The 17,209-nt window shown below is 24.9% G+C and overlaps 1 protein-coding gene across 1 annotated transcript; it reads left to right on the top strand.

Annotated features, from left to right (window-relative positions):
• Positions 1–3,578: 3,578 nt before the first annotated feature.
• On the top strand, positions 3,579–12,237 carry LOC112688727 (protein FAN-like). The gene is made up of 18 exons (XM_025562066.1): positions 3,579–3,595; positions 3,972–4,166; positions 4,798–4,891; positions 5,160–5,273; positions 5,332–5,514; positions 5,904–5,975; positions 7,072–7,265; positions 7,478–7,640; positions 7,711–7,865; positions 8,062–8,240; positions 8,303–8,434; positions 8,737–8,910; positions 8,975–9,260; positions 10,537–10,767; positions 10,835–10,923; positions 10,993–11,134; positions 11,311–11,420; positions 12,076–12,237. Exons 1-18 carry the CDS (start codon positions 3,579–3,581, stop codon positions 12,171–12,173), a joined length of 2,628 nt encoding a protein of 875 aa, XP_025417851.1. The 3' UTR covers positions 12,174–12,237.
• Positions 12,238–17,209: the final 4,972 nt, after the last annotated feature.

The following is a 17,209-nucleotide window of genomic DNA, read 5'->3' as shown; positions in this document are numbered from 1 at the left end:
TAAAATATTCAGCCTATTAGCATAACCCAAGAAACACCACGAGGAGGTTGGCTGACAAGTTTCTCAAATATGTTTTTTTTTTTAGTTTTTTCATATTTTGAAAATCATTCAATTTTTATTTATTAATTATTTATTGAATTATATTATATTTAATATTATTAAAAACATTTAGTAGTATAATTATTAATTTACCTAATGGTAAAAAATTATTATTAAAAACATTTAGAAGTAACTAGGTAAAAAAATATAAAAAATTTTAGTAATTTGGTAAAAATTTGTAACACATTGTTTTTATAAATTGGTATCTGGTAATGAGATTACCAGTATACCGTGACATCTCTTCTCTTAAGAAAATTTGTTTTTCTTGTTGTTTTTTTTAGATTCCTTAGTTCCGTTACTCTGGCATTTAATATACGTTTCTGATTGTACTTCTAACAGCTCATTTATAAATACAAAAATATTTGGGTGCCCACTATAAAAACAACTGTTGAGCTTAGAATTAAAACTCTCACAACTATTTGTAGTTTTATTTAAAGTAATTGAGAATTGAGCCCATCGTGCAATCTATTGATAATTTATATACAACAATATGGAATCAACTCATACGTACCCTCTAATGACCCGGGAATCAACTCAACGGTGTCGGTACAGGTACGCGGGAATCAACTCATACGCAGCCGATTTAAAGGTTTAAATGAAGTCATGAAATCCAAAAGAGAGACCTCGTAATAAATGTATTAGTAACATTCTTAAGCCGCGTCCAGACCAAGAAACATTTGTCGTTATGTGTCAACAACACGTGTTATCGACAATGTTGGCGACAAAAATTAGAATTGTTTCTAAAATTTGTCACCGACAATTATTAACATTATTATCGACAAATTTTTGTTTTCCATCCGACGCGGGAAAAATTCGACAAAGTTTATAAAAATTGTCACTGACAATGAATTGACACGTCCAGACCGGTCAAATTCTGTCGATAAACATTTAGTAAATGCATTATATTTTATTTATTTATTTGGTTTTCGTTCAGTTTTGCCTTATCCGCCTACACGTAGTACATATTTTTATTTTTATACTCATTACTCATACTTCAATTCTCCAGGTAGACCAATGTTATATTTCTACCTATATCTATATTCAATATTTTCTATTTTGCTTATATATAATATGTTAAATTTTTGAAGTATTCCAGAGTATTTCCTGTATATTTAAATTATTTTGTTATGAATAAAAATGGTAATTGTAAACGATATTACAGTTTGTATTATAATTTTTTTTTTCGTGATAAAAAATTTAAAAAAAATTAACTTTTTTTTGGGCTTCAGTAAACAATATAGGAAGGAGCCCCGTCGGCATTTTCCGACTAAACGACAAACATTTTTATATTTTATTTTCTTGGAAAATTATAGATTTACAAGAAAATGTCCTACTATATAAGTATATATTTTTTTGGTATTGTAGTAAACCATCGGGTAGCAAACATCCGCTAACATTATATCATGTAGTGATACTAATGTGACAAAACCGAAACGGAAAACAATATCAATACTTACTCGTATTGATATGCAATTCCCACAAAACAGAGCCTATTTTCAATATCACAGAAACAAGCTTCCTTGTTCACATCCGTCAAAATCCCCTTCGACCTTACTCTTATCCTAAATGGCTGCCTATAAATACGGTATCCATTTACCCATACATTTAGAATAGTTGAATGATTTAAACTAGTGTTAACTAATTACTCCGCTTACTGCACCGACGCTCATCTGATCGTGAAGCCCGCGCGCCTCACATCGCCGCCAGCTCTGAGAGTCAATCTTTATTATTCTCGGCAGAGCTTAAATACTCTGTCCTCACACATTCAATTGTAAATTACTATCTTATTTGTATTAACTACATATTATATATATATTATTTTATTCATTATTATACATATCTGTATAACTCTAAACCATTGTGTTTTGTTATTTAAACACCTTCCAACAACTCTATATCACAGACGTGAACCGTTCAAGTATTTATTCGTCAACGGTGTATTGTGTCGCTTTCTTGCAGGCCGGCCCACTACAGTATTGTTATGCTCTACAATAAAAAATATATACATTTTTACTCTAAGCGCTATAGTTTTAAACATAAACTTTAAAAAACTAAAAAATGACAAATTAAAATCCTTTGGGCAATTATCAACCACCTTGTGCCACGTAAACATTATTTTTATAATAAAAAATATAAAATAATAATATTATTATAATATTTTTTATTTATGTTTCTTAAAAATTTGATTGGCACCCCGATAAAAATGTCTACTTTCATACATAAGGACCACCCTAATGTGTAAAGTTTTTAAGTTTTTTTTTCTTGCTTTGACTTAACTAACTGATATGCGTATGTATAAAAAAAATCTTTTTAAATGACTAAAACAATAATTACTAACGATGATTAACATAATTTTACTCTTTTGGTTTTAGGCTAACTCCAACACTATTCTTGTGTTTACTTACGTCTTATGAAATTAGATTGATTGGTAGTAATTACCTATCCAAATATTATACTAGGTATGTGCAGTAAGCCCGTTGAATAGGCTGACTAGATTATTTAAATAAAATAACACAACGACGATTTAAATTACAATATAATATTTTAATAATTTCTACACAAGTAAAGTTTGGACTTCAGTTCTCCACATACGGATTACCTTGGTATTTAACAAGAATAAAATAAAAAGTGAGGCCCCGAGTAATATATCAGTTATCCTTATATAATATACTAATATTTTATTAACTAATCAACACAATCCATATTATTAGATAAATTGCGTAATGCGTTAATACCCCTTAAAATTGTTTTATTCTTTACGTTAATTATTACATATGTCACATTGTTTTCATTTGTAATAAGTGTAATGGTTATCTTAAACTATTAACTGTCAAAAAAACTATTAAAATGGAAATTTCATATATTGAATGAAACATAAATATTATGGCAATTTATATTACCAAATACATATCAATACAAATTAAATTATTATTAAAAACGAATACCACCATACAGTAGCTTAACATTCGAGTATTGTTCTATAGGTATATTATACACACAGGAATTAATATAATACATTACATTTGTCTGTAGATCTTACAAAATTTAGATGATACAATAATTATAAATATTTATCCAAAGCAAAGAATAAATAGAGATAAGACATTGGAAAGTGATAAATTTATTATTGTTATCTTATCAACAATATTTACCAACGTTATAAACTAATAAATATTAATAAAATACTTTTTGTTTTCCATCTTATATGATTATAATATTAAACATAATGATTAAAAAATTAACTAAACCATAAACAATATGATACATTTTATTGTCAGATTTCAGAGAGCTTGAAAGTTCGTTAATTTTAATAAAAATATTTTACTTTATATATCATATATATACCTATGTAGTTATAATGTGGTCGAATCGTTTAAATTTTATTTTAAATTATAAAAAAAAAATTAATTTCTCATCAGGTTTTGGGTATAGTAAACCTTTGAAGTCAACTTGAACATTATTTTTTAACTCACTTCACTATGGAAAGTAAGGAAAGGTAAACTTAAAAAGGTTTTATAAAAATTTGGAAATTAACATAAGGTAGTAAAGAAGCAATTGTATGTATCTATTATTAAGTTTTGTAGATTTTGTTGATAATTCTATTTTTTTCATTGAATGTTATAAATATTTTAACAAGTTAAATAAAATTAATAACCATCTTTTATTTTCTTATTATATTGTGTATATTATTCTTGTAGTTAAGTACATTTATATTATTGTTTCAAAATTCCTATTAGTTAATCTAACATTATATAAATTCCTTATTTTAAATATTAAGCAAGGTATTCTTTAATAATTTTTCTCTAGTTTATAAAGTTCCTACTTAATAAGTTATCTTAAAAACTTTAATACAAAATGTATTTTTTAAATAGATTTTCATTACTGCTATTGGAACCAGGAGAGTATTATTTTGAAGATTACATTGCTTCATTAGCAATAGCCAAGAATGATGCATGGCTTAATGGACGGCTTAAAGTGTGTTCATTATCATTAGTATTTGATCCAAAGGACTATTACAGGCCAATTATAAAGATACCTTTTACGCAATGTGAATCCATTAACCAAAGGTTTCATTAGTTTATTTGATTTATTATTGTATATTTTTTAGGTTCTATTAAGTTAAAAGTTAAAATATCAATTTTGTGCCTAGAGGGTAGGTAACAGGTAACTTGGTAAGCCCGGGTCTATTCTGTTTTCAAATAGTTATTATTAATATTTTTTACATCATTATTATTTACTTTTTAATATCTTTTGATATCAATATTGAAGTTAAACAGGAGGAATTGCATTATATTATATTATATGATCATTGTTTTTAATTCAATTAATCAAAAAATGTTATGAAAAGTTTATGACAAAAAAAAATTAAAAAAAAAATGTATACCTATATAAATTTAAATAATTATAACTGAGTCTTATATTTTGATCCCGGGCATGACTATGTAAATATGTAGAAAATACTTTTTTGAAAAAATGTGTATAAATGGTAATTTATCCTAACGATAAATATGCAATATTTATTAGCTTGCAAAGGGAAAGAGAGAATAATAAATAAAATAAAATATTAATAAAATCTAAAAAATAAGCAAGAAATTCAATTTTTCGTTTCAAATAAAATAAAATAATCTTTATTCTTAGAACATTAATTTAACTAGTTATAATAAAATATAATAATTATAATTTTTATTATTTATTTAGTTCAGATGAAGATAAAAGTACATTAAATGTTATAAGTAAACAATATATTGAAATGTTAAATCATAATGTGTTGGAACCTTATAAATTTATTAATGTAAGTAGTTTTATGTTAGTATTTGAAAAAAATGATTTATATTATTTTTGTATTATGTTTATATATATTATGTTATATTTATTTTATACATATGAAAATGCATGTAAGATATTTTGTATAATTATTTTTGTTCGTATGGTATATAATTTATAATATAGTTAAATAATAATGTCTAGGTTTTCTTATGAGTTATAAGTTAGTATATAGTTTTATAAAAAAAAATTCTAAAAAGTTCTATTAATAAAAATACATTTTTTTTTTTTTTTAGGAAATATCAGTGTTCAGAATTAATTTAAAATATGCTAAAGTAGATGACTGTTTATCATTTATATTACAATTACACCGAGCAGCTTCTTTACAAACTGCAGAACATAGACATATGGTATAACATTTTTTTTTTTTTTAGTGTTATATATATTTATTTATACATACATTTTTAGGTTGCAGCTATAGCGTATGGTAGACAGACACTAATTGCATTTGACCCGACATGGTTGGAACTTGGTGAAAATATTATAATGGAAGTAGTAGGTCAAAAAATAACACCTCTAAGTATTAATCCTGGAAGAATTGTGTTGACTTGTTTACATGTGTATTTCCAACCTTTTAACAATATTGAAGTGGTAAGATCTTAAATAGTTGTTGTGTAATTAATGATTAGAAAATTAAAATTTTAATATTTATATATTTTACATTAAAGAAACTTATGAAAATTATTATGCGATTATGTAAAATATAATGTTAAGTTTTAATTTTACTAATTTTTTTAAAACTAATACTTTTGTGATTTATGAACAGATTTATTTCTTTTTAAATTGTCCAAGCAATCGCATAATAAATATAACTATTAATCATTAGTGTACCTATGTTATTTAAAACAATTTTGTTGTAAATTAAACATTTTATAAACAATTTTTATATTTTAAAAATATAATGCCTTAATGGTAGTATTATAAAAATAACAATTTGATAATATAAAATTAATAATAGGTATATATTTTTATTATTTTAGACATTATATTTAAAAATAAAGTTGTCTGAAATAAAACGAATCATCAAAAGAAGGTTTATGTTACAACAAGTTGTAAGTATTTATATAATTATGTAATTGTACAATAAAAATAATTGTGTTAATATTTTTACAGCACCTTGACTTATTATGACATTATTTTATAAATTACAAGATTATACTTATGATAGATATTTTCCAAATTTTGTTCATTATTATATTGAAAACTATTTCAGTTTTTAATATTACGGTATCCCTAAACTATTAATATTTATTTTGAATGAGTGAAGTTTTCTATTAACTTAATTGTTTTACAAGATGTATAAAGAGTGAAATATTGTGTCTGGAAATCTTCGTCATGAATCTTTTTCTTTAGAACTGTATGTATTTTATAGCATTATGCCTGTTTCCTTGCATGGCACATTAAATAATACCTACATTAGTTGGTTATATCATAATAAAACACAAAATTAATAAATATTATTTAGAGCACCTAAAGTATTTTATTTTAAAACTGATATATTTTATATTGTTGATAATTGTAAAAACATAAGCTGAAAATATTCTTTAGTATATATCAGTATTTTATAATTTAAAAAAAAATGTCTGTACAATAACAATTTATTTATTTATTCGAGCCTTTTATACATTTATTTTGAATACATCAAAGATTACAATATTTATGTAAACATAACAGTAGTTAAAAAAAAAATGAAATGTTTTACTTTCAGTTAAACTATTGTTAATTATACTTTATGAAAAAATAAAATATAAATTAAATTAATTCATAAAATTTTATTTATACTTTCAATATGATGTATTAAATTACCGAAATACCACTTAAGATTAATATAGTAAAAATTAACGATTTAAAATGGTTGTTTAATAATATAATTTAAGTAAAATCACTATAACAATTTTTTTATTTGTTATAAACAAATTCACATATCACAAATAGTTAATTAGTGTGTATGAAAATAATTTGTTTGATTATTTATTCATTTTAGTTGTACAACTTGTGTTTCTTTATATTTAGTGCCTACTCACATTTAGTATTATTAATATATTTGCTTGTAGACTTGAATTATATAATTTTTATAAATCAAATCTCACTATATTTAATTTTTAAATAATTTATATAAAGTAAAATATTTGATTTAAATTATTTCAGGGTTTAGAATTAGAATATGAACTAACTACTCAACTATACTTGACATTTAAAAGTTCTGAAATACGAGATAACTTATACAATAATTTATTAAATCAGTCAAAAGTAAAAATGGAAAAACGTGAAAAATGTATTATGACTCTGAAATGGCAATATGGCGCGTTATCTAATTATGATTACTTACTTTACTTAAACAGGTATTTATCCTTTAGTAAAAATTTATAGTAATATATATTTCCTATAATATATAAATTATAATATTTAACACAATATAACACATGTTTTATTATTAGTTTTCTCTACGTTTAACTAACTTGGTTATACCATATATAAATGAAAGTGTTAGTGTGCATATTTTATAAAATATTAAGGTATTTTTAATATTACTTGAGTATTTATAACATTTCAGTTTAGCCGATAGAACTTTTAATGATTTGACACAGTATCCTGTCTTTCCTTGGGTGGTAGCTGATTATTCATCGATTACTTTGGATTTAACAAATCCAAAAACATTTCGTGATCTCACCAAACCAATTGGAGCCTTAAATTTAGAAAGACTTTTAAAACTTAAGGTTTAATATACATACACACATTTATATAATAAAATTTAATATTTATTATTATACTAATTTAACCATGCAGGAAAGATACAATGAAATGAACTCGCCTAAATTCTTATATGGGTCTCATTATTCAACTCCTGGTTTCGTTTTATTTTATTTAGTAAGAAAATATCCTCAGTACATGTTGTGTTTGCAAAATGGCAGATTTGATCATCCAGACCGAATGTTTAATAGGTAAATATCATTATTCGTTATTGGTAGTACTTTCACTTTTAATGTTTTAACTAATAAGTTTTAAGCAATCAAATAAAAATTCTAGTTCAACTTTTTAAAATAATACATACAATTATAATAACTTATAATAACACATAATAATAGATGACATACAGTATAGTATAATTTATATTATTTTTTTTATTATTTTTAAAAGTTTATCAGATACTTGGAGAAACGTATTAAATAATATGTCAGATTTTAAAGAGCTAGTTCCAGAGTTTTATGACACTGATCAATGTTCTGATTTTTTAACTAATAAGTATGGTATTGATTTTGGATGTCGACACGATGGTCGCAAAGTTGGTGATGTTGAATTACCACCATGGGCAAACAGTAAGTAAATGTGTATTATTTTATGATAATTATTAAATTATTGTATTCCTTATTTCAATCAGATCATGTAGAATTTATTTCTAAATTAAGAGAAGCTTTAGAATGTGATCATGTGTCAAAAAATTTACATAATTGGATCGATCTTATTTTTGGATATAAACAAAATGGACCAGAAGCAATTGAAGCAAATAATGGTATTATTTACTTAGATAATTAAATGTATTAATTTATGTTAGGGGTTTTATATTTTTAGTTTGAAATTTAATTACTTATCTTCTATATCCACTTATATATTTCTTATGACAAATAAATTACTGAAGCATATTCAAATATGATCATCAGTTACATTAATACAAAAACCCTATTAAGGTCATGATATAAAATATTTTTATTAGTATTTATTAATATTGGTGAACTTAAAACTAATGTGACATGATATTAGTTATATTACAATTATGAATTATAGAAAATCTTCTAAATATTGTATTATTATTAGTGTTCTACTACTTATGTTACGAGGGAGCAGTAGACTTAAACAATGTTCGAGACTGGAACCAAAGACATGCTTTGGAAGTGCAAATTATGGAATTTGGACAAATACCAAAACAAATATTTAAAAAACCACATCCACCAAAAACATGTTTATTGATAAAAGATTTTCAACAGTTTGGTAATATATTTTTATTATTTTTTATTGTATTATTTGTTATACAATTATAAAAATTGTTTTCTAGGAATCATGTCAAAAATAGAGCAATATTGGAATTGGAATAAAATTAATGTATCAAAATTATTTACTACGACTAAACATAGAGATAAAGCCACCAGTGTAAAATTTACCGAGGATATGAAAACAGTTTGGTCAGTTGGACTAGATGCTATGCTTAAAGTTCATTGTATATCAACTCAAAAACAATTAAGAAATGTAACCGTGCGTGGATTTCCTGTTAAATTTAATGATTTAGTTTTGCCATCAATGTATTTATCAACAGCCTTGATTGCTACCATGCATGGCTCCTTGTAAGTGAATTAATGTCTTATGCAGTGTTTCTCAACCGGTGTGTCGCGACACGCTGGTGTGTCGCCGAGCAAGTCCAAATGTGTCGCGTGAAGTACTAATATTAAATGACAAAAAACATTATTAACACTATTAACTATTTACAAAAATGAATAGGTATTTGATATAATTTCCATGATAATAAAAATAGATTTTCAGCTATCGACATAAAATAAATTGTATTATTATCGTTGGGTTATTATTATCATCGTCATTTTGAACGATTAATCGCGTTCGAATCGCCTATTGTGTGTCATCTTAATTTATAAATGTTGGTTTTTGATATTTTCGTTTATTTTCAAACAGTGAATACGTTTAGTATATTTATACTGAAAACATACGCCGTATCAATAACTCACTTTATTTGTATGCTCAGTTGTCATTTACTTCTATAGTCGAATAGACTTTTTCTTAATTTATTAACAACAATATTTTTTTGTTACTAAAACCTAACTTGCAGAATTAAAAAACGATCGCACTCTTCAAATGAAATTTAATGAGCTCGAGCTAAACCAATTTTGGATTTACACAAAAAAAGAATATCCGAACTTAACAAAATTGGCTCATTCCGTATTATTACCATTTTCGACATCATATTTGTGCGAGGTAGCTTTTTCTGCTTTGAATGAAATTAAAAACAAAAAAAGGGAAAGATTAATTAATGTCGAAGAGGAGTTAAGATTCGCCTTATCGAAGATTTCACCACAAATTGATACATTATGTAAGAAATATCAGTCACAAATTTCTCATTAAAATGCTGTTTTACCTATGTTATATTTTTCTTTGTTGTTTTATATATTATAATTGATTATATATTATAAGTTTATATATTATTGACTAATTATAAATATTTAATACTATCTATTATTCTTATTTTTTTTACTATGTGTCGCAAAGTATGAAATATTTTAATAGTGTGTCGCCATTATACAAAGGTTGAGAAACACTGGTCTTATGTTTACTATTTATAAATTTTGTTAGTTGTAGGCTCTCATAAAATGAAGGAATTTTGATTTTATATTATTTATTTGTGTATATGCTTTGTATAAAAAAGTATATTTACCTAACCAATCTTTCAACAATTATTATTTTGTAATAAAATGTATTAAAATAAATGATTTAATCATATATAAATAATATAATAAAAGATAAAATGTATTCAAATATATACATTTTATATAAAAATGAATCATTTAAAATTATTACTTGAATAGTTTTTTTTTAAAATTATTTTCACAGGATTGTATATGATATCGATTGTTGTCGTGTAGTAGATGATTTTAGAGCACATGAAGATTCCATATCTAGTTTAGCATGGTCTAATAACGGCTTCTTGATAACTGGTTCTTTAGATTGTTCTGTGCGCATTTGGAAAACTCCACAAGTTCCTTGGACACACATTGAATTAATTAACTCACTTAAAGCTGAACTAGAACATGAAAATAAGATAACTAGTTTAGCTCTCTCTCAGTGAGTGTTTTTAAATAAATGTTATCATGTGAAGATAAATATTAATATTGAAACTTTAACTATGAAGGGATGAAAAATTATTGGCAACTGGCACTAATGTAGGAGAAATCTTTTTATGGTCTTTCCTTGACTATTCCTTCATACAACAGTTACCAGGTAATAATAATTAGGTATGAGTATATGATATAATAGTATAAAATGCTAGTTAAATTATTTATTTTATAGGACATGCTGGTAGTGTAAATAAAATGAGTTTTAGTCCTGATTGCTCAAAACTACTTTCGTGTTCTGATGATTGCAGTTTTAAGGTGTTTGATTCTCTTAGTGGTCTGGAAGTTTATACTAATACTCTAAAATGTCCATTAAAGTATGTCAGCATTTTTTTTAGTATACAATTAATTCTAAATAAATATATCATTAAAGATTATTTTTTTTATAGAAATCATTTTATTATTTTATTTGGTTCTTTTTTGATACTTATACAATTATTTTAAGAATTTTATTCGACTTAATTATAATAAAATTAAAAATGTATTTTGGTAGATCTTTAGCATGGGATGGATATCATGTTTTGGTTGGTGGTCAAAATGGAATCATGTATTTATGGGATTTAGAAAAATTTGAACTTATTAATGAAGTTCAAACACATTCTGGTAAATACTTTTAATATTTGTTTAATTTTAATTTATTACGATTTTTTATCTCTGTTGTAATGAAGTAATAATAAGTTATAATAATAATTATATAATAAGTGTAACGAATAACATATAAATCATTATAATAATATAATAAGTTATGTATTTCTTCTTATTCTACTACTTAAAAAATAGTTATGTGTAACTTATTTAAAATAATTAGGAAATATAAAAATTAAAAGTACATTATTTTAAATTTTGATTTAATTTTTATGTAGTGCAATTATTAAAATTACTGCCTAGTGATTAGTTCAAGATGTGCTATATTTTTATAATTCCTAATTTATAAATTTAAAGTGTACTGAGTAAAAGTATTACATTTTTAGACTCTCTAATCTAATACATTTATACCTGAAAATGTAAACAAAACTTTTAAGTCTTAAATTTTTGATTCTGTTATTTGTAAAAACTATAATCTTTATCAGAGAAAAGATTAAATGTAACATTTTACTATTAAATAAAATAATTATATCTATATTCTCTTTATTTGCACAATTTTACTTAAAAATATTTTAATTTAATAATATAAGTTTATAATAGTATTAGTTACAATTATTTAAATGTACTTCTGAATTCACATTATTTGATGATTTTGTTATTTAATATTTTGTAGACGGATTATTAGCTATTGATGTTTCAAATGATGGTAATATGGTAGCAACAGCCGGAGACCGTTTTATTAACGTATGGAAAATATCCTGTGATGTTTAAAAATTGTTTAGTTATATTAGTTTTTTATTGATATATATATATATATTTTTTTTTTTATTTTTCTATGTTCAGTAATTATATATAAAATAAACTCATTTATAACATATTGTGATGTAAATACTTAAGTAAGTAAATATATTAAATGTTTTTTTTTATAAATATATTTTTTTTAATTTTAAAAGATTTTTGTAAATTATTGACATTATACAATGTATGAACTACAAAATTTACTTGTAGTTTTGTATACATTTTCAAATAGCATCTGAAATAGATAAGTGATAACCTTAGCTAAATAATTTGGGTAAATGACTTATATTTTAAATAAAAAAACCAACTAAAATGTTGAATATAATATTTACGACCAGTTTACTACAAATCGCCTATGGACTAATGACCAACGAAAAATGAAGAATGAATAATGAAAAACATTTAAATTACTAACAAATAAATTAGTATATTTTAAAATTACAACTTTTGAAAGAATAATGAACAATATTAAATCTTATTTTATTACAGACAGAGGCAAATTGAGTCGATTGTTCACTTATTGAATAAAATTGTCAAAATGGGTCTAAATATCGAAAAATACTAAAATTAGAATATCTGTATGACTATTTTGCGGATAATATGATAACAAGAAAAAAGATTTTAATAGGTATATTATGTAGAGTATATGTTTTATCCCATATTTTTGTAATATAGTTTTGAATCTGATTTGCAAACAACAATAATTATTGTTTACTATTGGAATAGGTACATAATACAAAACAAAAAAAAAAAAAAACGACTAAGAATGAAACAGGTACATGAAATATAAATTTTCTGTAAATTATGTAATTATAGATAACGCGACAACACAACGAATGTAGTTATCGATAAAACGTAAATAGTTTAAATGCAAATAACAAAAATAAGACAGCATATTGTATAACCAATGGTATTGCTTTTTTTTATCTTTTTTAATGTTTGGTGTTGAGTTCATTGTGATTTGCGGGTACAGTGTACAACGGTGGCGATTAGAAAAAAAAACAACCATTATGATGGCTAACGTTGCTATACAAAAGCAATGATAATATTGTTCTGTGTACTATAGCAACGGGCGGGCGTATTTTTTGTATTCAATAACTGGGCACACAATCAAAACACGATTCTTTATTAATAAAAAAAAATTATATCCGATTCAAAACGGGTAAATATCAATACGACTATGTAGGGTCTAACATTGTGATTACTACCTACGACACATTTTGTATAATAAAATAAGTTAAGCTTGTAATAAAATCTCATTCATAGGAGTGATGAAAATAGTTAACAAATAACTCAAAAATAAAAGAACATCATAGAGTTAGCTTAAATAAAGTATAAAAAGATTACAGAATAGATTCATGAAGCATTCATTTCAGCGGCGGATTGGCTAAAAATTTCGGTCCGGGAAATGACTGTATGACCGGCCTAACATTCAATCAATAATAATAATTTTCCATAAAAGTCTCCTTTATTCATGGATTAAATGCTCATAGAATTGTTTACATTACGTTTACACTGGGTTTTTATCACAATCTTACAATTAAATACAATACACTTAAATACATTATTTTTATAAAATAATTTTTAATCCAAGTACATCGGCTTAGTGTTATAATACGACTACCAGCCCACCGGGAACTTTCCCGGTATCCCGGTGGGCCAATCCGCCGCTGATTCATTTAATTATTTAAATTCATTCACAGAAGGTATTAGTTAATTTTTAAATACGGACTCGGTCGTTTTGCCGCTATCCTATTTTTTTTTTTTTTTTTGTAAAACATCAATAAAAAAATGTTGGCCAGCCATAAGGGTAAAACACGATTGCGTATGTTAGTTATCGGCAATACCTTTTTAATAGGGTTGCCATAAATTTATAAGGCGAAATCGGGACAATACAAACACAATATTGAGTAATATACTTTTTATATAACTTTTAATATATTAAGAGGATCAGTGGCGTATATAAGGGAGGATGGATGTTCCCCCTAGGCCTTTTTTTAAATGTTATAAAATAATGTTTTTATTGTGAGGGCGTTAGAAACGTAAACAAAAAAAATAATGATTTGGTTGTAAATGATCCCACCTATACAAAAGTTATGTAAGAAAATGTTTTTAAAATAAAATATATTATATATTTATATGTGCAGTGGCGTAGTTACGGGGAGGGTGTAAGGGGTTTCCACCCCCCCCCAACAGATTTTTTTTTTAATGATATTTGATTATTATTTATTAATATTTATATATTATAGTAAAATATTTTGATTTTACTATGATTAGGTATATATTAAAAATTGAATAACAAAATAATTTTCATTAATACGGGACATAATAACACTATTTTAAATGTAATATTATTATACATGATCTCGTTTTAAGATATACTACGAACACTTAAAAACTTACTCTTAAACACCCCCCCCCTCCCCAGAAAAGAATTGTATCTACGCTACTGTATATGTGTAATTTAAAAATTATGCTTTTATTATATATTGTTGATCAATTATGATTAAAAATGTTCTTTGAGGTAAAATGGTTGAAATTAAAAATTAAACAATATACATTTCCTTTAAACGTCTAAGCCGGAACATATGGACGTCCCGAAAACATTTTTCTGAACACCGAGATGCGAAGTCTAAAACCGGTGACAATTCCAGTTTTCCAGGACTTATGGCAACCCTACTTTTTAAACTACACGATTCTGTACGATTTTACCTGATTTTTAATTACACGATTGCGTACGAAATTTTAAGCGTTGATCCCAATTTTCATATCGGTATTGGTGTATACCATATGTCTATACTTGAAAAATTTAATAAATACTTTGTGTTTTATCGCTTTTATTAGCTATGCTTATTGTTAATGATATCAAATATATCAGATAAAACGAAATTTAGTTATTTCCGTTATATTATACGGTATTTTTCGAGTTTTAGTAAAAGCAGGTTATAGACGTTAGGAAATCCAAATTTAAGCATTTTCAAATAATTTTATCCAAATAAAAAATGTCGATTTTATTTATTTATTAATTTCTTTTCTTTTATTTATTTATCCTCATTTTATTTATTATTTATTTTTTTTATGAATTATTATAGCACTGTTAGCATTCTATATTTATTAATAAATATATATACGATGAATATAATACGGTGAAATTAGTAAATTTGATAACGTTGCATACAATTTCATATGCAATCGTGTTTATTTATTATTCTTATCCACCTTTTAACAAATTATTCAATTTACACAATTTATTAACAAAATATTCTACAAACATACGTAATCGTGTTACTAAAAAGGACAAATGTATGCAATCGTGTTCTATCTGGTCATAAAATTTGAAATTTTGATATAATTGTTATATATTGTTTTTACTCGTGTGTTTAATGATATACAAATTTAATAATATAGAACTTGTAGACATTTAAAATTAATTTAAATTTATTTTATTTACATAAATATGAACAATAACATAAATAATGCACGAGCAGTTGGATAGGTTGTGCTCTTAAAAATCACCTTCATCCTTTGATGACTAGGTCGACATTGCTCACCAATAACCATTTAGAGTGAAAATAAATACGAAACATTTATGTTCGATAACAGTTAATATTTCGAATAAGAAGAACGGTATAATGTTTAACAATAAAATGTTTAATATTATATAATAGGCCTACGCGAAATCTGGACAAAAAGAATTTACATTTTAGATTCCGAGTAAAACGAAGAATGTATTTGTTTTACCATGAGGTTTTTTTTTTTAATTTTTTCGTGTATGTTAATTGTCCTAGTAAAAATTAACCTAATAACAACTTTAGGGGTGGTTTTCGATTCATTAGAAACTAAATAGCTCATTTTTTCAATTTGTCAACAGTTTTCCTTATAATTGCGTAAACACTCGATTTCATCAAAACGCTAATATTTTTTTGCGCTGCTTCGATAAATTTTTTTGTTTCACTAGAAAGAGCAACATCTCTAGTACACATCATATTACATTTTCAAATGTTAAGTATGCATAATAAAATGTTTATCAACTTTTAACTAACAAAAATAGGCAGATTTTGTGATTTTTATCAACATTTCAAATTCAAACGCTTATTTTTTAAAATTGTGACTGTAGATTTTTGAGATTTTTTCACACGAGCAAGAAAAATGTATGAGGAACATTTTATCAAAATTTCAAAATTTTATGGGTGATCAACATATTTTATTGACGTTCTACGAAAAAAAAAAAATAGAATAGCGGCGAAACGAACTAGACACTTTAAAATAGCAGCTACGAATAATTATTTAAAATTTAGTGTGCAGTAGGAAACATGTTAAGCGTCGCTACTACGGTACTGACATGTTGGACCCTTTCGTAACGAAGCGAAAAAGAACTGGAGTCTGTGAATAGAACTCTATTAAAATTATCCCAGACGTTTTCAAAGCTTATAGATTGTACAAGTTGTAATAAAAACATCCTTTTCGGTTTGGTCGTTGATATCAGAGTACAGAATACTTAAATATATTGGGAAGTAATTTATTATTTAATTGTTTGATAGTAACGAATCCTGTTTTTAGAGAATTTCCAATCTGTGAAACATTGGTTTCCCAATAAAGCAGCTCTGCTTGAACGCCAGTAGAAAGTTTACTAGTCCATCAAGATGCTCTAAATCATAAACATTTGTAAATAAAAATTGAAGATTTTGGAAAGTCATAATGGAATGCGATTAAACAACTTTTACGATGAGTTTATTGATTACTTATGTAAATAACTTCGCACGTCTGAGCATTATTTTTATAATTCAATTAATTGATACCTATGTAATATACAGCAGCGTATATAGGGAGTCCTAGTAGGCTACAGCCCCATCGAAATGTTTCAAAAAACTTAAAAATTATTTTAAACGTTTGTTATATTTTAATGGTGCTTTATGCTTATTTAGAATTTGCATCCAACGGCAAATATAACCATGTTCACGTGGTCTGTAACATTATTTTTATTTTTTTGATATTCTTTTATTTTGAAT

This window comes from Sipha flava, unplaced genomic scaffold, assembly GCF_003268045.1.
Source record: "Sipha flava isolate LNK unplaced genomic scaffold, YSA_version1 3_pilon_pilon, whole genome shotgun sequence".
In the NCBI taxonomy this organism is placed as follows: domain Eukaryota; kingdom Metazoa; phylum Arthropoda; class Insecta; order Hemiptera; family Aphididae; genus Sipha; species Sipha flava.
This window is presented reverse-complemented; position numbering and strand designations above follow the sequence as displayed.

Excerpts from the sequence above, each read along its gene's own strand:
- LOC112688727 (XM_025562066.1), top strand. Across the intron at positions 5,515-5,903 it reads CTTTTAACAATATTGAAGTG|ACATTATATTTAAAAATAAA; the intron begins GTAAGATCTTAA and ends TTATTATTTTAG. Across the intron at positions 5,976-7,071 it reads GGTTTATGTTACAACAAGTT|GGTTTAGAATTAGAATATGA; the intron begins GTAAGTATTTAT and ends AAATTATTTCAG.